Source organism: Bos grunniens, chromosome 11 (genome assembly GCF_055505025.1).
Source record: "Bos grunniens cultivar Pamir isolate PY7600 chromosome 11, Bosgru_T2T1.0, whole genome shotgun sequence".
Classification (NCBI taxonomy): domain Eukaryota; kingdom Metazoa; phylum Chordata; class Mammalia; order Artiodactyla; family Bovidae; genus Bos; species Bos grunniens.
The window spans coordinates 100794991-100816385 of NC_141175.1; the positions used below are offsets into that span (position 1 = coordinate 100794991).

At 49.0% G+C, this 21395-nt stretch overlaps 1 protein-coding gene across 3 annotated transcripts in view; it reads right to left on the reverse strand.

Annotated features, from left to right (window-relative positions):
- IL1R2 (interleukin 1 receptor type 2) overlaps positions 1–20104 on the reverse strand; it is a 38307-nt gene extending 18203 nt beyond the window's left edge. For 2 of the 3 annotated variants that reach the window (XM_086327831.1, XM_086327833.1), the window contains exons 1-2: positions 20059–20104; positions 834–961 (exon numbers count right to left, since the gene is read on the reverse strand). In XM_086327831.1, the coding sequence (XP_086183957.1) occupies positions 834–900 (67 nt within the window). In that variant the 5' untranslated portion in view covers positions 901–961; positions 20059–20104. Of the gene's footprint in view, positions 1–833; positions 962–20037 lie in introns of all 3 variants that reach the window. The other variant, XM_086327832.1, reaches the window with a different exon arrangement.
- Between the last annotated feature and the right edge of the window lie 1291 nt (positions 20105–21395).

Sequence of the window (21395 nt, forward strand, 5' to 3'; positions counted from 1 at the left end):
CAGATAATGACATTAGGGCTGCTAACAAGGTCCATCTACATCTGGTGGGAAGAGTTAAATTAGATTCACAAGATAAAAAAAAAAATTTTGGTCTTTTTTAAGAATTTTTTTTTTTTAATGTGGACCAGTTTTAAAGTCTTTACTGAATTTGTTACAATACTGTCTCGGTTTTATGTTTTGGATTTTTGGCTGTGGGGCATGTGAGATCTTAGCTCCCTGACCAGGGACCAAACTCACAGACCTTGCATTGGAAGGCAAGCTCTTAACCTTACTGGGCCACCAGGGAAGTCTCAAGTTTGGCCTTATTTTTTATTTGATGACAGCTGGCCATTCAAAGTCGATCCTGATTGAGTTTAGCTTAGTTCCAACACATTGGACGGTAAAAATCCAAAGCCACCTTTTATCAAGGGCAAAAGCACAGTCTCTTTGGTTTGTTCCTTTGGCAGGAGTGACTGACGCCCACAGGAAACTCATCCACCAGACGAGACCGGCAAGAGAAGACTGTGTCTCCTACCAAGGCATGGATGGCCACACCTTGCTTCTCGATAACAACAAAATCTCCCTAGATAAAAGCAACTCCTATCCCCAGGTGGCTCAGCGGTAAAGAATACGCCTGCCAATGCAGGAGACGTGGGTTTGATCCCTGGGTCAAGAAGATCCCCTGGAGAAGAAAATGGCAACCCACTCCAGTGTTCTTGCCTGGAGAACCCCATGGACGGAGGAGCCCGGCGGGTTACAGTCTATGGGGTCACCAAGAGTCAGCTTAGTGACTAAACAACACCATCCCCAGAGAAGCTGCAGGCAAGCCCTTCCAGCTGAGAGTCACTACTTACCCAAGTGCTCCTCAGACTGCACGGCGAAGGTGGACACACCCATTATCAATACGGACAAGAGGAACATGGCTCCCAGAAACTTCTGGAGGACACAGGAAGGGGAGGCTGCCAGTCCAGCACACCAGAGCCTAGCAGAGGAGACAGAGAGAGCGGTATCACCAGGAGCCACCACACCAGAAGAGCGGACCCGTAAGGGTGGTCCCGGGCTGGTCTCTGGAGCTTTTACCTGACAACAGAAATCGTGTAGCCTAGATTTTTTTTTTAACAAGAAAACTCAAAAATTTTTAATCTGTTCTTCCTCTCTGGCAATTTTCACTTGAAATAGGAGTTTTGTACCCTAAGTCTCCTGAAATGTGCCTTAGCACTCCCGGCTCCTCGGCCCAAGAGGTTCGTTCCCCACCTAAGGCCACTGCTAATGTTTTGGCTCAAACACCACTCTTCACAAGGTCTTCCCCGACCTTCCCGCATAATTGCACCCCCTTCTGCCCCAACACTCCATCTTTCCTTTCCAGCTCTATTGCTCTCTTGACATTTATCATCAACCTTGTCTTTTCTCACCATCATGTAAGCTTCAGGTGCTCAGGATTCTAATTCATTTTGTTCAGAGCCATTTCCTAACTCCTGTCTGTTGAGTGAGGGATGAGTGAATGAATCACAAAGTCAAAAGGCCCTCATATTTAACTTGTCAGAGAACTTTTGCCACAGTCCTTATGGATTAACTCTTATTTTACACACAATACTGACATAACCTGAGGAATTCTATATAATCTGTGGTCTAGAGCATCCCAGAGGAAAAAGCAAAATGAGGGCCAAAACCTGAATATTTTACACCAGTTCACGAAGCGTTCCTCCCCATCAACCTCCCCAAAGCTGGAGTATCAGATGCCCCCTGTACTTCCCCCCAGGCCCCCCGCGCCTCCCCCGTGGGGCCCCCGCACCTGCCCCCTGGACCATCCACATCTCCCCTGGTCCATCTCACACTCTATCACAGGTGCCTCTTGTATCGCTAGCCACTGCCACAACCATACTGCTAACAAGCCAGCCCCAAACCAGTGCCATAGAACACCAGTCTTTCGTTCTCGCTCACAGGTCTGTGGGTGAGATGGAGGTTGGCCGACCTAGATTACGCTGGGTTAGGCTCAGCTCCGAGCTTCAGGTGGGACCCAAGTCAGCTCCATGGATGTCTCGCTGTCCTTGGACCAGTGACTTTCTGGGAGGTGATGTTCTCATGTGATGGCAACACATAACAACGTGGGCAAAAGCACGCGAGGCCTTGCTTGCTCAGAACTAGCTCACTCTTGTTGACCCACATTCCATTGGCCAAAGCAAGACACGTGGCCAAACCTGCCATCCGTGGGGCAGGTAAATACCCCCACCTGTAGAGGGAGGAGTTTCCCCAGGAGGGAATGAAGTGGGCGCCATCAGGCCTTGGACCACACCTCTGGACCCCAGGGGTGGGGATGGATTTGAGGACAATTGTGTCAGCGGCTCAGTGTCCCACTCTTTGCGACCCTATGGGTTGTAGCCTGTCAGGCTCCTCTGTCCATGGTATTCTCCAGGCAAGAAAACTGGAGTGTGTAGCCATGCCTTCCCCCAGGGGATCTTCCCAACCCAGGGGAAGAGCAAACCCACATCTCCTGCATTGGCAGGCAGACTCTCTACCACTGAGCCACCTGGGAAGCCATGAGGACACAGGCTCCATCTTATTCAGTTTTCATGGACTACGTGGTGCCCACTCCCAGAAAGTACCAGGGAATGCGCACACCTGAAAGTCAGCTAGGGAGCTGGGAGTGATGAATGAATCCAGACAGAAACACCCTTGCCAGCATCCACCTTCATATTCTTGAAGGAGTTTGGCTTGTTACCCATTCCTGGCACAGATATCATTCAGAATGGCTCATAGTAAACCCAGATGGCTCTCAGCTTGCCAGGGCAGTGTTGGCAGACAGAGGAAGTGACCCTTGAACTCTAGAAACCTCCCCCACCTCATCACTGGGCAACCACCAGAAGATGGGGGCTCAGAGCTGTGTCCCGAGCTCTCCTGCCGGTGACAAGTGGTGACATGGAGGACCTGAGACTTTCCCCTTAGCTGGGTGTCCACCCTGGGCTGTCTCACCATCAGCTCATCCTGCTTCTATTCCTGTAACTTTGCCTCCAACCCCACCCAAGGTTCACCAGGCCATTTACTTAGCATAAAGGTCACCCCAGCATTGACCATGTTGCTTTATCCTCTTTGGACAGGGACTTCCCTGGTGGCTCAGATGGTAAGGAATCTGCCCACAATGTGGGAGACCCAGGTTCGATCCCCAGGTCAGGAAGGTCCCCTGGAGAAGGAAATGGCAACCCACTCCAGTATTCTTGCCTGGGAAATCCTGTGGAGAGAGGAGCCTGGCAGGCTACAGTCGAAGGGGTCGCAAAGAGTCAGACACAACTGAGTGACTAACACACGCAGCTAATCACATCCTAGTTGTCCTGGTCCTAGCCAGACTCATGAGATCTCTAGTGAGGACTGAAAGAAATAGGAATTAAACACACGTACAATCAATACCAGTAGTCATGTACGGATGTGAGAGCTGGACCATAAAGAAGGCTGAAGAATTGATGCTTTTGAACTGTGGAGCTAGAAAAGACTCTTGAGAATCCCTTGGACAGCAAGGAGATCAAACAAGTCAATCCTAAAGGAAAGCAACCCTGAATATTCACTGGAAGAATTGATGCTGAAACCGAAGCTCCAATAGTTTGGCCACCTGATGTGAAGAGCCGACTCATTAGAAAAGACCCTGATGGTGGGAAAGATTGAGGGCATGAGGAGAAGGGGGTGACAGGATGAGATGGTTGGATGGCATCATTGATTCGATGGACATGAGTTTGAGCAAACTCCGGGAGATGGTGAAGGACAGGGGATCCTGGTGTGCTGCAGTCCATGGGGTTGCAAAGAGTCAGATACAGCTTAGTGACTGAACAACAACAATCAATACCACACACCTGAATAAATGAATGAAGTCAAAGATACTGACACAGAGACCAGGGGACCAGTGACGGCTGCTGTGCTAAATACTGAGTGTTGATTCTTTCGTTTTGCCCGTGATGTGAGTATCGTTCCAAATCCGTGGATGATAGAGTAGAAGAGATTGAAGAGGTGAAGTAGCTTGGCCACAGCTAGTACATGGGGTTGATGTTTAAACCCAGGACTGGTGATTCCAAAGCCCTTAGTTTTCAGAAACAAAGTTTCTACGACAGATGCTAACTTCCTTCTCCAGGGTCTGCTTCCCCAATAACAGAAACCCCCCGACTCTTAACTGAACACCTCCCATCCCACACAAAGACTACATTTCCCAGCCTCTCTTGCAACTAGCAGTGGCCACATGACAAAATTTGGGCCAATGAAATGTAAGTGGAAACGTATTATCCTCCCAGATGTCAACTTAAAAGTATCCGAAAAACTTAAAAGTCTCAGCTCCAAAGTCTGCCTTCTGCCAGCTCAGTGTGGATACGGTGGCTGGATGGGGCCATGTGCAGACCATGTGCGGAAGGAGCCTGGTCCTCAGCGCCTTCGTGGAGCTGCCCCCACCCCTACCCCGACTGCCGTCTTTGTTCAGGCTTCCTGTCACCCTTATCCTGAACCCCTAATTTCAAGGAGCTCAGGGAAGGAGCCCCTCAGGGATCTGTCACACATAACATTCTCTCTGCTCTTCTTTCTGAGACCTGACTCTTAAAACATTTCTGCCTGTTGACCGTAAAAAGTCATCAACTCTCCTGGGATGAAAGCACCCCCAAGGCTCAGGCTTAGCCTCCTCTGATGGGGAGAAGGTTTGCAACCACTTTTAAAGTCACTCTGACTCCAGGAGTTAGGCTGCGTCCACTCTGGGGTGGCTGCCTGCTGAAGCCTTGGAGCTGGGAGGGGATCCAAGAAATCTCGCACCATCACTTTCTCGTCAACCCTCCTCTCAAAACCACATCTGGTGGGGGTGAGGAGTAGGGCTGACCCAACAAGGACACCCTGTTCCAGGGGAACAAAATTCTACACTGTTGCTCTCCTCCCAGACCAGCCTCTGCCCATCCATCCCTGACCCCAGCTGGACCCTCCAGTCCCACCTGGGTCCCCGATCCCCACCTGGACCCTGAGCCCCACCTGGGCCCCTGACCCCCTACCTAGACCCCCCAGTCCCACCTGGGTCCCCCAACCCCCACATGGACCTAGGCCCTGCCTGGACCCCCAGCCCCACCGTGGCTCCCCAAGCCACCACTAGGGCCCCCATAGCCCCACCTCGTGCCAACCCCCATGTCACCTGGGCTCCCGACCCCCCGCCTGGACCCCCAGCCACCTCTGGGCCACGGATCCCCTCCTGGGCACCCAGCACCCCCGAGGCTCCCCATTCCCTGGCCTGAACCCCCAGACCCGCCTGGGCCCCCAGCCAAAGGCAGCTGTCTCCAGTCCTCTCTGTGGACTTTGGCAAAACAGCAGCTTCCCTGTGACCTCTTCAGGAAGTGGCTTCAGACAATTAAACCACAAACACATAGCCGTGATCATTTTCAATCATCTAAACCTCAGAAGCAGGCTGGAGCCGGAGCTGCCGCAGTGTGGGAAACATCAGTTTTTGGCAGCCCCGAGGAAGAAGAATTCACTTTGCAGTAAAATGCCGTTTTCCTGTCCTACTTTCTTTAAATGTGTCTTTAAATTACAGGCAGTTTGACATTTCTGCTTGAATCTGAGATGACCTTCTTACTGGAAGAAAGAAATTGTAAAGGCATTTTGTTCCAGTATTTGAGTTACAATTCTAGCTTTAGTTTTTTCTTCTGTCAAATGACCTGTTTTGCTGAACTCAGTGTAAAGTAGAGAGGAATAGGAGGCAAAGCAGGGCCAGACTCTGAAAACGACCAAAAATGTGGGAAAAATTGAAAAAAAGAAAAAGAATGAAGTAAGGTGGAAACTGTTGATGGTTCAACCTAAGCCAGGGGTGCCAGGGAGGGGAAGGGGCGGGAAGGAGGCGGAGGCCCGAGCAGCGTCCACCACAGGCCCCCTGAGGCCCAGGTGACTGTAGCTGCCGGTGACCCTGGGCCTGACTCCTGCTCAAGGAGGGACGTGCAGCCTACGGCGGTGCAGGTGTTTACTTCACCTTTAATTCTGAACAATCCCAACAGACTAAAAAGTTGCAGAAAGCAATTCCAACAGACTAAAAAGTTGCAGGAAGTTATATATACTCTAAAAAGTAGAACACCAGTATGCATCTTATCTTGTTATTATTGTTTAGTCGCTCAGTCGTGTCTGACTCTTTGAGACCCCACGGACTGTAGCCCGCCAGGCTTATCTGTGCATGGGATTCTCCAGGCAAGAATACTGGAGTGGGTTGCGACTGCCTTCTCCAGGGGATCTTCCTGACTCGGGAATCGAACCTGTGTCTCCTGCATTGGCAGGCGGATTCTTTACCACTGAGCCACCTGGGCGGCCCGATGTATCTTACCCAGAGTCACCAATTTTGGTTTATCCTCATCTTCTCTGTCTTTTTGTCTCTCTCTCTTTCTGGGCCCCTGAGCCCTTCATGACCCCTCATGACCTCTGTGCTTCTCAGAAACTTAGATCCAAATACTTTTCATTTTGCTTCAGCTTTTAATTTAGAAAAAATTTCCAAGCTTAATTTTGATGTAAATAGTAATTTCCCATAGTTTTCAGAAGTGGGGCCTGAGCCCCCAGCCCTGCTTGGACCCACCCCAATCCCACCTGGGCCACACACACACACACACACACACACACACACACACTTTCCCCTGAACACCTGAACATTTATTGAGAGTAAATAAGCAAACGTTAGCTCCAGAGATAAATCTTCAGGCATTTAAAAGGAGCAAAAATTTTATTCTCTAGTATATTTGAGTATCTCTCTTAATTCACCTAGAAGATGAAACTTTTCTTTACTTCTACCTTCACCTTGTTCCCGGAAGGTTTTAAGCCATTACAAGTGCCTCTGTCTGTGAGTCAGGAAGTACAGTCACCCAGAACACAGATGAGGTGACCGATCTTGACTATCAATGAAGTCAAATAGCTCTCCAGCCTCACGCCTACCACTGAGTCACGTCCAGTTTGCAAATTCCTAAAAATCTAAACAGGGTGTTTCAGGCATGTGATACAAAAGCCCCTGAAACCTATGGGGAAATAAATATTTACATCAAAATTAAGCTTGGAAAAGCAATTACTAATTCAATGTTGAAGCCAAATAAAAAGTATTTGGAACTAGGTCTCTAGGAAGCACAGAATGTTAGGCATTTGAGATTCTCTAACTTCAAATGCAGAGAAATAAAAGACAGGTTTGAGGCAGACAAACGTGTTGGTTCAGAGCGGAATCCCTGAGAGATGTCCACACACAACTTCTGTCCTGTAGAAAAGAGAAGCTAGCATTTCCCTCCCTTCTGGGATTAAGGGAATTTGGAGCAGGATGGTAGGACTCCTTCAGGTTTGCGTGGCTGTGTCAGCGGCAAGTCTTGACCCTAATGGGGTCAGGGGGACAGATGCGCTAATTGGAAGCCAGGGCACAGGAAGACCCATCTTTGGCAGAACCAGCCTTTGGGCCACATTCGGCGGAATCTCCAAGGGGAGAACTTGGTAAGGCTCAGACTCAGCTCCACCATGGGCTACACACTCTCTATTTTACTGTCTACCAGTAAGTGTCTTTCTCTCTAAAATCACCCTTTCCCAATGAATTTATCTGCAAAACAAAGTAGAGTTACAGATGGAGAAAACAAACTTATGGCTACCAGGGGGTAGAGAAGGGTGGAGGGATAAATTGGGAAATTGGGATTGACAAATACACACCACTTCATATAAAACAGAAAACCGACAAGGACCTACTGTACAGCACAGGGAACACTACTCAATACTATGTAGTGACCTATATGGGAAACGAATCTCAAAAATAAAAAGGAGCAAATATGTGTATATACATATAACTGACTCACTGTGCTGTACATCTGAAACTAACACAACATTATAAATCAACTATATGCCAATAAAAAAATTTTTTTAACAAAAATAAATTTTAAAAATTAAATTAAAAAAGTAAATAAAATCACTCATTCCCTGTCAAACTTTTTGAACTTTGACGAACATCTGCCCCAGGAACTATTACCCAAGAGATTCAGCAAATCAGCCCAGCTCATCCTGCCACTCAAATACTCCATTCACGTGCTTCATTCCCAGCAAGGCACAGTCGTTCAGAGCCCCTGGGGGTTCTGGACCAGCAAGCAAAGACACTTCCTCCTGCATCAGCCCCTCCCACAGGCCAACCCTCAACAAGCCCTTCTCTAGCTCAGAATAGTCACCTGTAGTCAGCCAGCGGGACAGACATGGAAGCTGGACCCCTGAGGCCCTTGGCAGCCACAGTACAGACCCACCAGGCTTCCAATTCTCCCAGCCCGAGGTTTGTGTAGAAGGGACTCGGTACTCTGAACAACTCCACAGAGCAAAGCTCATGGGTCTGGTAAGAGTGTGTCATCCCCAGTGTAAACATGAACAATGGAAACAGACTCAGATACATTAAGCAGGTTCCCCAAGGCCAGAGAGCTGATGGAGTGATGGAGTAGGATGTAACCCTCGACCTACACGATCCTCATCCTTGGGACTGGATCTCAGCTCTGTGGAAGCACCAGCACCTGGAGCTGGAGGGGGTTCCAGGAGCCATCAAGCTTAGCAGCCCACCTACACAGTCTTCCCAAACTAGCATCCTCCACAGATGGCCACACTGGCACCTCTTAAGACGGACACTTCCAGTCTTAGAAAGAACTCCTCATCGGAAACATCTGTCATTTCAGGATGCAGGTTTGCCTACCCCTAAGCTCCACTCAATGGCCAGATTCCATCCTGGGGGAAGCTCATAAGAAGTCCTTCTGTATCTTGCAAGAGCCTTGAGGGTCAGGTAAAGGTGACCAGATTGTTCAATGAGAAGCAGAGAAGAGGTTGTTGTTCATTTGCTAAGCTGTGTCCAACTCTTGCGACCCCATGAACTGCAGCATGCCAGACCTCTCTGTCCCTCACCATCTCCCAGAGTTCACCCAAGTTCATGTCCACTGAATTGGTGATGCCATTCAACCATCTCATCCTCTGCTGCCCTCTTCTCCTCTTGCCCTCAATCTTTCCCAGCATCAGGGTCTTTTCCAATGAGTGTGGTTCTTTGCATCAGGTGGCCAAAGTATTGGAGCTTCAATTTCAGTATCAGTCCTTCTAATGAATATTCAGGGTTGATTACCCTTAGGATTGACTGGTTGGATCCCCTTGCTGTCTAAGGGACTCTCAAGAGTCTTCTTCAGCACCACATTTCAAAAGCATCAGTTCTTAGGTGCTCAGCCTTCTTTATGATCCAACTCTCACATCCATACATGACCACTGGAAAGATCACAGATTTGACTATACGGACCTTTGTCAGCAAAGTGATGTCTTTGCTTTTTAATATGCTATCTAGATTTGTCATAGCCTAGACATAGAAGAGGCAGCTACTCAGAAAAAGAGGGAGGGCTGATGGAAGAAAACACACCCACAAAGATGCAGCAGCTGATTGCCCAATGACAGAGAAGAAAAACTAGTAAGAAGAGGGCAAGAACCAAACAGCACAACAGAGCCCCATAAGAGCAGACACAACTGTCCCCCTCCACCTCTCCATGCTTCGTGAAAGTATCTAGATGTTCCAGCACAAAACAGTTGGTGTCTGTAATGATTTCCCCTGAATCATGAAGAACAGTTTAAATCCCGCTCTCAGTCATTAAAAAGAATATAATGTCATTTGCAGCAACATGGACGGACCTAAAGATTGTCTTACTGAGTGAAGTAAGTCAGACAGAGAAATCTCATATGATTCCTTATTGGTGAATCTAAAAAGAAATGATATAAATGAATGTATTTTCTCTGGACCTTCTTTCTCAAGCTTAGGAGGTGCATTATGCATGTGGTGGGGACAACAGCGAATTATCTACCAGTGTATTTCCCTTCCTGTTTCCTCTGAGTCTTCAGCCACTATGGCCCTAAAAGAGGGGAAGAGCAAAGGCTTGTTCGGTAAGGAGGGCAGGAAGTGGACACAACGTAGGGGATGTCCAAGGTGGGAAAGTGGGTTCTGCCCCCACTTCCAGGCTCAAAATCTGAGTGCAGAGGGACAGCTCTGCTTTCCAACTGGATCCCTCGAGGAATTCCCACCAGGGTAAAGTAGGGAGCCCTGATCAAGACGGCAGCACCCAGGGAGGATGGAGACATTGGCATGTTAAGGTGGAGGGAGGCAGCGTTAGTTACCTGTGAGTCTCAGTTCTTTGCTGATGGGGAGGAAATACAGCTCCCCCTGTGCTTCCAGTGGAGAACTGGGGCAAGCTGAGATCTGAGCTGATATGGGGCTGCCATGATGGAGGACAAGATGACCTAGAGGCTGCGGGACACTCAATCTATAGGGAGCAGTACAGCCGATTATGCAAACATGTTCCTGCGAACGTGTGTGCTAAACTGCCTCAGTCATGTCTGACTCTCTGCGACCCCATGGACTGTAGCCCGCCAGGCTCCTCTATCCGTGGGACTCTCCTGTCAAGAATACTGGAGTGGGTTGCCATGCCCTCTTCCAAGGGATCTTCCCAACCCAGGGACTGAACCCATGTCCTTCCTGTCTCCTGCATTGGCAGGCAGGTTCTTGACCACTAGTGCCACCTGGGAAAGCCAGAAGCGTCCTGGCCAGCTAGTAAATAACCACTTACTTAAGCCCTGAGCTCTCTACACTCTGCCTTTCTAGAGACGCACCTGAGATCCTCATGGTCCAAAGCCTAGTGCAGCACCTGCTCTGACTGATGGGTGCTCCTGCCCTGCTGGTTGGTACATGTTTTGGGTATCACCTGCACAGGTAGCAGTCTAAGCCAGGGGAGAGCCAAGGCCATGGCTGGGGCACAGAAAACCATGGGGCCATCAAGGGGCACAGTGGGGCCATGTCAGCCAATGCATTGGCTCTGACTCCCAGGCAAGACCAGACCCTGGGTTTCCCAGCCACAAACTTCAGCAGAAGATGTAGAGGGACACTGTGTGACCAGCCAGGCCCAGGAGCATCTTCATAGAAGATGAGCCAGTGAGAAGCCCCCAGGCCAGCAGATGGGGACCAGCCACCCTCCCCATCACACCCTGGGGACACGGCTGCCCCAGTTCTCAGACTCTGGCAAGAAGTAGATGGCAAGGTCAGAAACTCTAAACGATTGAGCATCTACCCAAAGCGTTAGTCACTCAGTCATGTCTGACTTCTGGCAACCCCATGGACTGTAGCTTGCCAGGCTCCTCTGTCCATGGGATTTCCTGAGCAAGAATACTGGAGTGGGTTGCCATTTCCTTCTCCAGGGGATCTTTCTGACCCAGAGATCAAACCTGGGTCTTCTGTATTGCAGGCATATTCTTTGCCATCTGAGCTATATACCCAAAAGAGACTGAATAAAACCCAGAAAGGCAGAGTTGGACCAACCTAGACCAGAATAACATGAGCTGGCAGCTTAAATTCCCCTTTACTCATTAATAGGAGTGAGAAATGGAGTATTTCCTGCCATATCAGTGAACAAGGATGTCACAGTCATAAGCATTTCCAGCCCTCCAGGGCACTCAGGAAGAACACCTTCATGCCCTGGCAACCATTGGGGTGCAGCCACTCTCTACAGTGAGCCCTGAAGAACTCAGGATGTGAAAAAAACACAGGATACTGGCTGTGTGTTTTGAGATGCATATGAAAGGAATGATTTCAGTGAGCCCAGACTCTTGCATCTTACCATACACAGGAGGGCACTGAATTCCTTCATTTGAGATTGGTTTTCTGTAATTCACAAAAATACTTTGATGTTCAGACTACCTACCCTTCGTTGCAAACTCGCATACAACCTAACTCCTCCCCACCACCTCCTCAGAGTAATTCTCTCAGGGTTACTTGAGATGCTGTCTCCCAGGCCTGAAGTCCTAAAAAATTCCCGTCAAATAAAACATAGCTCTCAACTTTTAGGTTGTGACTATTTTTTAAGTTGACAGAAGCCTCAGGAACCAAATGAGATTCTTATTAGAAAAATTATTAAAAGCTCATTTTTGTGACATCAGCTTGCAGTGAGTACAAATATTCACCCCCATACATATATTTTAGAAATATTTTCTCCCCAAGTTATTAAGCTGTCAGAACAGAGGAGATTTTTCTTTTTATGCTTCAAAAGATCATCTCTTACTCCCTGGAAAATATGCCCACCCAGAATGGCTTGTCCCCTAAGGGTCACAGAAGGCATAATTCCCCCCTAGCCCTGTGCCCAGCACAGACAAGAGAGCAGGTGAAAATCAAGCCAAAATAAACCAATCATGCTAGGAAACCCAAGCGATTCTGGTCTATCGGGTGTGGGGAAAGTCCTTGGCACAAGAATCCCCAGTCATTAGCCTGAAGACAGGCCAGAACTGATTGGATTGTCCACCAATCCAGGAAGCCCCACCAAGAAACTCTTTGCTCTCTTCTGGGCCCAGAGGGAGAATTTCTATTGGAGGGAAAAGGAAAAAAGAGGAATGAGTTTTTCTTTTCTTTCCTGAGACGGAAGAAGATAAAGAGAACAGTGAGCAGGCCTGGCCACTCTTAGTTTTTACTTTAATTGCTCCTAATCTGTAGTCTGTAACTAGGTTTGCGTTTCTGCCCCCCAACTCACATTTTGCACCTGTTATCCTTTGACTCTATGCTAATTACATCCTGTATCTGCTCATCTTTACAGCACTCTCCCCACAGATCACCCCTTGTAGCTTTTCTCTTTTTTACATTATAGAAAGAAGGCCCAGTACAACACACAAAAAAGAGTAGACCCAACTACCAGGCTACCAGACTGCCGGCCTCAATTAACAGACTCCCTGATGCCAGCCTATGACTGTCTTTAAAACAATGCAAGAGAAAGAATACAGGATCCTTACACCTCCATTCCTCATCACCTAGCCCTGACTGTGAGCCCTCAGCTAATATAAGCCCCCAGGTTCCTCATGGAAGGGGGACACAGTTCTTGAGGCACAAGCCTATCATGTTCTCCCCCTCTGCCAGCTGAGGAATAAAGCTGCCTTTCTATTTCCTCTGTGTTTTTTTATTCCACTTCGGTGGGCAGAGAAAGCCAAGATTTTGGCAGCATTCCCTTCACATACATGTGCTCCCTCTGGCTTCTCCCAGGCGGCCAGGACAGCCAGATCCATCCCTGGTGTGAGACAAGCATCCTGAAGCTGAGCTATCTGAAATTCTGCCTCCTCTCTGGCAACACAGGGGTTGACAGACTCAGGTTCCCAACATCTGGACCGGTGCTACCTTGAGGCGCACAAGGAATTTCACTTCTCTGTACCCTTGACGTTAGGCATGGTCACAGGACTGGTTATCATAAGAAGGAAGCAGGAAGGACATGGGTCACCCCCAGGAGTTTTATTTCTGGTTGCTCCCCCCACCCCAGCTCTCTTCTACCATGGTGAACCCTGAGCCCTTGTTGCTGGATGGCGGCCACCTAGGATAGTCAGGACACCCTGATAGGAGGCTGAGGTTTACTTCTATCCATGGGTCCATTCCCTTGTTCCTGAGTGTCTGTTTTCCCTTTGGTCATGTACGGATGTGAGAGTTGGACCATACACAGGGCTGAGTGCCCAAGAATTGATGCTTTCAAGTTGTGGTGCTAGAGAAGACTCTTGAGAGTCCCTTGGACAGCAAGGAGATCAAACCAGTCAATCCTAAAGTAAATAAATCCTGAATATTCATTGGAAGGACTAATGCTGAAGCTCCAATACTTTGGCCACCTATGTGAAGAGCCAACTCATTGGAAAAGACCCTGATGTTGGAAAGATTGAGGGCAGGAGAAGGGGGTAACAGAGGATGAGATGTTTGGATGGCATCACTGACTCAATGGCTATGAGTCTGAGCAAACTCAGGGAGATAGTGAAGGATAGGGAAGCCTGGTGTGCTGCAGTCCATGGGGATGCAAAGAGTTGGACACAAATTAGAAACTGAACAACAACAAATAGAAATACCAATTTTTCACCCCAGCACTTGTGTCGAGATAATCTGAGGCCAATGTTGTCTACAAAAGTTCTCTTTAGGCACAGCAATCCACGAGAAGAATGAGGACATTGGATTTGCTTTCTATTGCCCTGGAGCAAAAGACCACAGACTCAGTGACGTGAAACCAAGCCCCATTATGAGCTCACATCACTGTGGGTCTGCCTGCTAGGATAGATTCTGTTCAGGGTTCCACAGTGAAGTGAAAGCCGCTCAGTTGTGTCCGACTCTTTGCGACCCCATGGACTATACAGTCCATGGAATTCTCCAGGCCAGAATACCAGAGTGGATAGCCTTTCCCTTCTCCAGGGGATCTTCCCAACCCAGGGACTGAACCCGGGTCTCCTGCACTGCAGGCGGATTCTTTACCAGCTGAGCCACCAGGGAAGCCCCACAGGCAGATATCAAAGCTTGGGGTCCCAGCCCACTTGCCTGGGGCTGTTGGCAGAATTCAGTTCCTTGCAACTCTACAGCTGGGGTCTCCACTTTCTTGCCGGCTGTCAGCCAAGGCCACTCTCAGCAACTAGAGGCCGCTGCCGCTTCCTGCCCCAGGGCCCTTTCCTCAACAGGACAGTTTGATTCCTCAGAGCCAAGGGACAATCTCGGTTCTATTTCACATCTCTCTTACTCTGGACTCTGACCCCAGATCTTCTTTTAAAGAACTAAGGGCTTCCCTGGTGGTCCAGTGGTTAAGAATCCACCTGCCACTGCAGGGGACATGAGTTCATCCCTGGTCTGGGAAGAACCCATGTGCTGCAGGGCAACTAAGCCCGTGAACCACTCACACCACAGAAGCCCACACACCCCAGAGCCCGAGCTCCACAACAAGAGAAGCCCACACACCTCAACGAGAGAGGAGCCCCCACTCCCCGCAACGAGAGAAAGTCCATCCGCAGCAACGAAAGCCCAGCACAGCCAAAAATAATAAATAAGGAGCCCAACTGGTTGTGCCAGGCTGGTCTTCTATTCGATTAACTTCAAGTCAATTGACTGGAGACCTAAAATACATCTGCAAAATTCCCTCTCCTTCGCTGCATATGGTCCTCTAATTGTGGGAAAGCCATCCCATAATGTTTGTATAACCCACTCTCATTCAAGGGGAGGCACTTAGACAAAGCGTGATCAGTGAGGGGTGTCTTATAATTCTGCCAACCACACACAGTTAAGGAAACATTCTGATGACTATTAGCTCTAGAAAATTTAGGGCATGTCCAAAGCCGTACGTTAACTTCCTTGCTCCCAGATAAGAAAACTTTGTCTCAAATGTTCTAAAGCCTTCCTACTCAAGTTGTGGTCCCTGGACCAGCAGCATGGACATACGTCACTTATGAGAAATGCAAAATCTCCGGCCCCAGCCCAGACCCAGGGAACCAGAATCGGCTGTGCTTCACCAAGACTCTCATGTGATTTGAGAAGCATTGATATTTAGGCCTGGCTTATCCTTAAACAAAGTAGGCAGATACCCACAGGAATTAGGAGCAGAGATAATGCTAAGTCCCTGTGCCTCTGATCGTGCCAGCCCTCTCAGAGTGTTGTTTTTTTTTTTTTTTTTCAGAGTGGTTTTTGAAGTTTTGAGGTCAGTGATTCGTAATCGGATGGTAACGATGGTGAGGATGGTGATGGCAGCTAACATTTCTTGAACACCCACCATGTGCCAGGCACTGGGTGAAGTCTTGACATGTGTGATTTCTTTTAATGTTCCCAGTACTTTACAAACTAGATATTATTATTTTCCTTTTAGAGATAAAGACATTGAGGCTTACAGATGTTCAATAACACCTCCAAGGAAATACAAACAGAAGTGGTGGAGCCAGGATTTGGCCCTCGTCCCTTTAACTTAAGGGTGATGTGATCTGATTGTCACAAGGTGTCAAAGCTACACGGGGAATCACAGACTGGGGGTCACAGGCCTGTTCAACATGTGGGTGTGTATCTTCCAGTCAGAGTGGTAGCACTGTCTTCCGTTAAATGTCTTTCCAAGGGACAGACTCATTGCAGTGGGTCACAGGCCCTGTCACTCACAACCTCACAGATTTGACTTACTTCCTGGCCCCTGAACACACTCAGACTGCTGCTGCTGCTGCTGCTAAGTCGCTTCAGTCGTGTCCGACTCTGTGCGACCCCATAGACGGCAGCCCACCAGGCTCCCCCGTCCCTGCAATTCTCCAGGCAAGAACACTGGAGTGGGTTGCCATTTCCTTCTCCAATGCATGAAAGCAAAAAGTGAAAGTCAAGTTGCTCTGTCATCTCTGACTCTTAGCAACCCCATGGACTGCAGCCCACCAGGCTCCTCCGTCCATGGGATTTTCCAGGCAAGAGTACTGGAGTGGGTTGCCTTTGCCTTCTCTGACACTCAGACTAGCAATCCCCAATTAAGCCCAAGCACTCTTAAATTTCCTCTTGATGTGTCATGAAAAATTTGAGTGAAATGGGTACCATCCCAAACCATTTTTAAAATAACAAAAGAACCCCTGCTCTCTAATCCATCCATTTCATCGAATAAATGAAACATCCAGAAACATAAAGTTATATGTCCAAGTCACATAGCAAGATAATATCCCGGTTTTAAACGGGGCTTTTTGGCCCATAATCAAGTGCCATGATAACTGACCTCCTATGTTTAGGAAATTATTTATGTTTCATAGGAGGTTCTTAACTCAAGTATGCTCCAGAAATGTTTCCATGGAGTTCCATACAGATTCTCAGATTTCTCTCTGTTCATGCTCCTGGTGAAGCAAATGCCCATTTAGCTCATGAGAGTCAATCAGATACATAACAGGTTCAGAACCCAGGTTCTGAGGGGAGACTTAGATGTTTGTGAAAAAAGAAATGTAATTTTTTCCCATCTAAGTTCACAGACTCCCAGAATTGTAAGCCCCTTCAGTGGACCCCACATTAAGAATCCCTCCTCTGGGACTTCCCTAGTGGCCCAGGGGGTAAGACTCCATGCCCCCAGTGCAGAGGGCCTGGGTTTGATCCAACATGTCACAATTAAGATCCAACCCGCTGCACCTAAGGAGCTCGCGTGCCACAACTAAGGCCCGATGCAGGCAAATGAGCAGATAAACGTTAAAGAAAAAGAAGCCCCTGAGCAGTTTAATCCAGGGTGGCAGTGAGGAACACAGCAGGCAGAACGGAGCAGTGAATGTCGGCCTCGGCTACATATCAGAAGTGCCTGGAGAGCTTTAAAAACTAAAGATGCCGAGCCCCCCCACCCCCAAGGTCCTGATGTAATTGGTCCCAGGTACAGAGAGTTTCAAAGCCTCTCCAGGTGATTTTAACGCTCAACCCGGGCTAAGAACACTGGAGCAGGTAGTCTGAGAAGCTACAGAATCAACACCACCCTCATCACTATTTTTCTTGTGACCCCCATCAACTGGAAACTTCCATATCCCTTTCATCTTTTCGCTGTCCTCTTCTTCCCTCCTTCAAGCAATGTGCCTTCGTGAGTGGGGAACAAAGTTGAGAGGAACCTGAGGTCTGGTTTCGACACTGATATACTCACTTGTTACAGCTGATTCGCCTCTGGACATGAGGTCTCTTAACCTCCTAAGGAAGTGGTTCTCCAGGTCCCCAGACCAGTCACCTCAGCACCACCTGGTAACTCAGGAGCAGCACAGGTCCTCAGCCCCCTTCCTCCCTGGCACCTACTGAATCCAGAACCCTGAGTGGGCTCAGCCATCATTTGAGTAAAGTCCTCCAGGTGATGCTGAAGCAAGCTCAAGTTTGAGAACCTCCTGTCAAAGGCACTGTCATGAACAAGTATCCCCCATGTACAGAGCAGGTGATGGTGACATAAGAAGACCGCCTGGGGCTTCTTTGATAGTCTAGTGGTTACGCATGTGCCTTGCAATGCGGGGTTCGATCCATGGTCAGGGAAGATCCCACATGCCACGGAGCAACTAAGCCCGTGTGCCAAAACCACTGAGCCTGTGCTCCAGAGCTCAGAAGCTGCAACTACTGAAACCCGTGTGCACAGTCTGTGCCCCACAATGAGAAGCCACTGCAACGAGAAGCCTGCATACTGCAACGAAAAGTAGCCGCCACTCACGCAAGTAGAGAAAGCCTGCATGCAGCAATGAAGACCCAGCACAGCCGAACATAATAAATCTTCAAAAAAAAAAAGCCCATCGGAAGCTGCACTGCATGCTTGCATTACTTCGGTTGTGCTATTGCTAGATGCCACCTCTGCCATCCTAGCTCTGAGCATTCCTGATCACCCAGGTGTTGACTGTCAAACAGCCCGGTTTTGAGGGGCTGGTGGGAGTAGAGACACGGGGGGGAAGAGGGGGAAGGTCGGCTGGCAGCATGGAGAGGGGGGTCACAGACCAGCTGGGAACAAATGGGGCAGTAGCTGTCTTCATAGCCCCCTGCCCAATCCCACCTGAACTCCCTTCTTGCCCATTAGGATAACCAGACAGGTCAAAAAGTGGGAAATACAATTAAAACAGACAAGACTGTTATGAGGTTTGAAGGAAGGTACACCTTCTATGATGCATGCGGGAGGAGCCCGCCTCACCACCCCTGCCTTGTTTGGAAGGCAGAGCTCAGGGAAGGGTGAACTGGGGGGCATGGAGGGCGCCCCATCACCCCACCGCAGACAGTGAGCTGCAGGAGGAACTCCGAAGGGCAGGTCACTCAACGGCCTCAGTTTACCAGAAACTCAGAAGGATGACAAGCCCTGACCCGGGATCACACAGCATTAGAGGCAGAGTAGGGCCAGGGGCTCCCAGGGAGGGAGCTGGGAGCCAGGGAGAGGACAGGCTTCCAAAGCGGAGTTTGGGTTTGAGAAGGAGGACAGTTAACACAGAGAGAAAACATTCAGATGGCACCCCCTGTGCCTGGCACTGCACCAAAGCTCCATGTGGGTTGGATTCATACTCTGCTGGGCTTCCCAGGTGGCACTAGTGGTAAAGAACCCATCTGCCAATGCAGGAGACATAAGAGATGCAGGTTTAACCCCTGGGTTGGGAAGATCCCCTAAAGGAGGAGGAAATGGTAACCCACTCTAGTATTCCTGCCTGGAGAAGCCCATGGACAGAGGAGCCTGGCAGGCTACAGTCCATGGGGTGGCAAAAGAGTCGGACACAACTGAAGCCACTTGGCATGAATGCACACATCTCACCACTAGCATTACGATTTACAGGTGGGGACACAGCAGGAGCTAGAAGGGTAAAAATAAACTGCGTGGGTTACTTAATGATAATTGAAGGTAAAAATGACTTTATAGAAAATCATGCCCAGTTTTATCATTACATCACAGGAATAGAGCAAGGGATAAAGGTAAGCTTAACGTTTCCTGACTGCAGATTACTGGTGAGTTGCTGGCCTTTGGGTGGACCATCTCTATTGATGGTACTCCTGATTCATTCAAGTACAGGGTTCTTAAAAGACAGTCACCATAGGAACACACGCATGATGTCATACAGTTATAACAGGCACAGCCGGACTTGAACCTGGGCCCTTCAACCTCTGGGACTGGCACTTAAACACTCTGCCTGTTGCTCTTCCAAGGCGGCCAGAAGGTTTGGGGCTCAGCCAACCCTGAGAGCTCAGATGTTAGAAAAGTTACTCATACTTTGGAAAAGAAAGCATCCTGTGATCTTTCCAAAGAGGAAAGCCTCTAAGCTCAGTTTAAGTCCCAGAGGCACAGCCTCCCCTGAGCCAGACAGACCCTCTCAGGCATTCCTCCCCTATTCCTGATTCCATGGCAGTTTTGCCTGTCACTCCAATCACAGCGACAGTAAAGAATCTGCCTGCAATGCAGGAGACCTGGGATCGATCCCTGGGTCAGAAAGAGCCCCTGGAGAAGGGCATGGCAACCCGTGCCAGTACTCTTGCCTGGAGAATCCCATGGACAGAGGAGCCTGGCGGGCTACAGCCCAAGGGGTCACAAAAGAATCAGGACAGAGCGACTTTCACTCAGTCACTCCAATCATAGAAAGTCCTTGGAAATCCTCTGATCCAGACCCTTTCTTGACAGATAGAGAAACTGAAACCGCAAAAGGTCCAGGTCACCTTCCCATGGGTGGGGAAGGTCACAGAGAGAGGGGAGCCCCCTGAAGGAGCCATCTGCGGTCTAGAGACATCAGGGAAGCTTCCTGAGGTTCCCTGGAGAAATGATGGAGCCCAGGCACCCTGACTCCCAGATTGAGCCCTCCCCCCCTTACCTGCTGCTCTGCAGTGCTCACCTGGAGCTTGTCTCCTGGGAAGGCTGCCAGGCCTTTCACCTTCAGTGGAAGCTCAGCGGTCGGGCAGGAATTTATATCCTCGTTGTCCAGGGATTTCCCAATCGGGCTTGTGTCCCTCCCCCGACTGGGTGGCTGTGAACACACCTTTTCCCTTCTCACTGAGAGCGCCCTCCGAGCTGCAGCTCTGGGTGTGTGATCACTCAAATGGGGAAGTGGCAAGGAAACTCTGTGAGTTTCCCTATTTTTTGTGACTCGCTAAAACTTGCGTACTTCCAGCTGCGAGGTGATTTTACAGGGATGTGTATTTTGCCCGGCCACAGTTCTGTTCAAGAGGAAAAAGAGGACTTTGGAACTTTAACCAGGGACAGAGTTGCTGTTTCCCCCATGGAGTCCTTCTGGGGGTAGAGAACCCCCACCCCCAGACTTATGTGATGTTTAACTGTTAGTGAAGGAAGAAGGTGGTTTTTCCAAATATTTATCAGAGTTTGTGGGATTTGGCTGAGTAATCTGTACCCTGGAGGTAGAAATTCATGTCTGTGCAAGACAGATGGCGGTAACTCTCCCCTTAGGAGCAGTCCCTGGAGCTAGAAAGGATGGAGTCCCAGGGAGAGGATGAGCCTGGACCCAGGCTGGTGCTGGGGGATGGAAAGGAAAAACACCCTTCCAAATGTCCTTAAAAATCCCTGTTACTATCCTAACGGATACTTTCTGTCTGATTTATTCAGATACTGATGTTCTTAAAGGTGAAAATGCAGAAACAGAAACCTTTGTAGAGAAATCTTAGGAATTTCATACTCAGAGCAAATGGTTCAGAGTCAAAAGCACCCACTGACCCTAGTTTGATTCTTCTGCTGACAAGGAAGGTAAGGCTTCCCTGGTGGTAAAGAATCTGCCTGACAATGTAGGAGATGTGAGTTTGATCCCTGGGTTGGGAAGATTCTGCTGGAGAAGGAAATGGAAACCCACTCCAGTATTCTTGCTTGGTAAGTCCCAAGGACAGAGGAGTCTGACAGGCTACAGTCCATGGGGTCTCAAAAAGAGTTGGGCATGACTTAGCGACTGAACAACAACAAGGAAGGTAATTCTCGGGGGTCTCAACTCAGATGGGTAAATAAAATCTGAGAAAAACACCATGTTGGAGCAAGACAGAGACTTTGAGATGGTCAAATCCATCCTCCAGTTTAAAGCAGAACAAACTGAGGTCCAGGCATATGGGGTACCACAGGTGAGCTTACTGGATTAACTTAGTGTTTGTATAACTTCATGATGAGGTTCTTATGGAAGCTGTCTGTTTGTGTGAGGTGCTCAGTCATGTCTGACTCTGCGACCCCATGGAC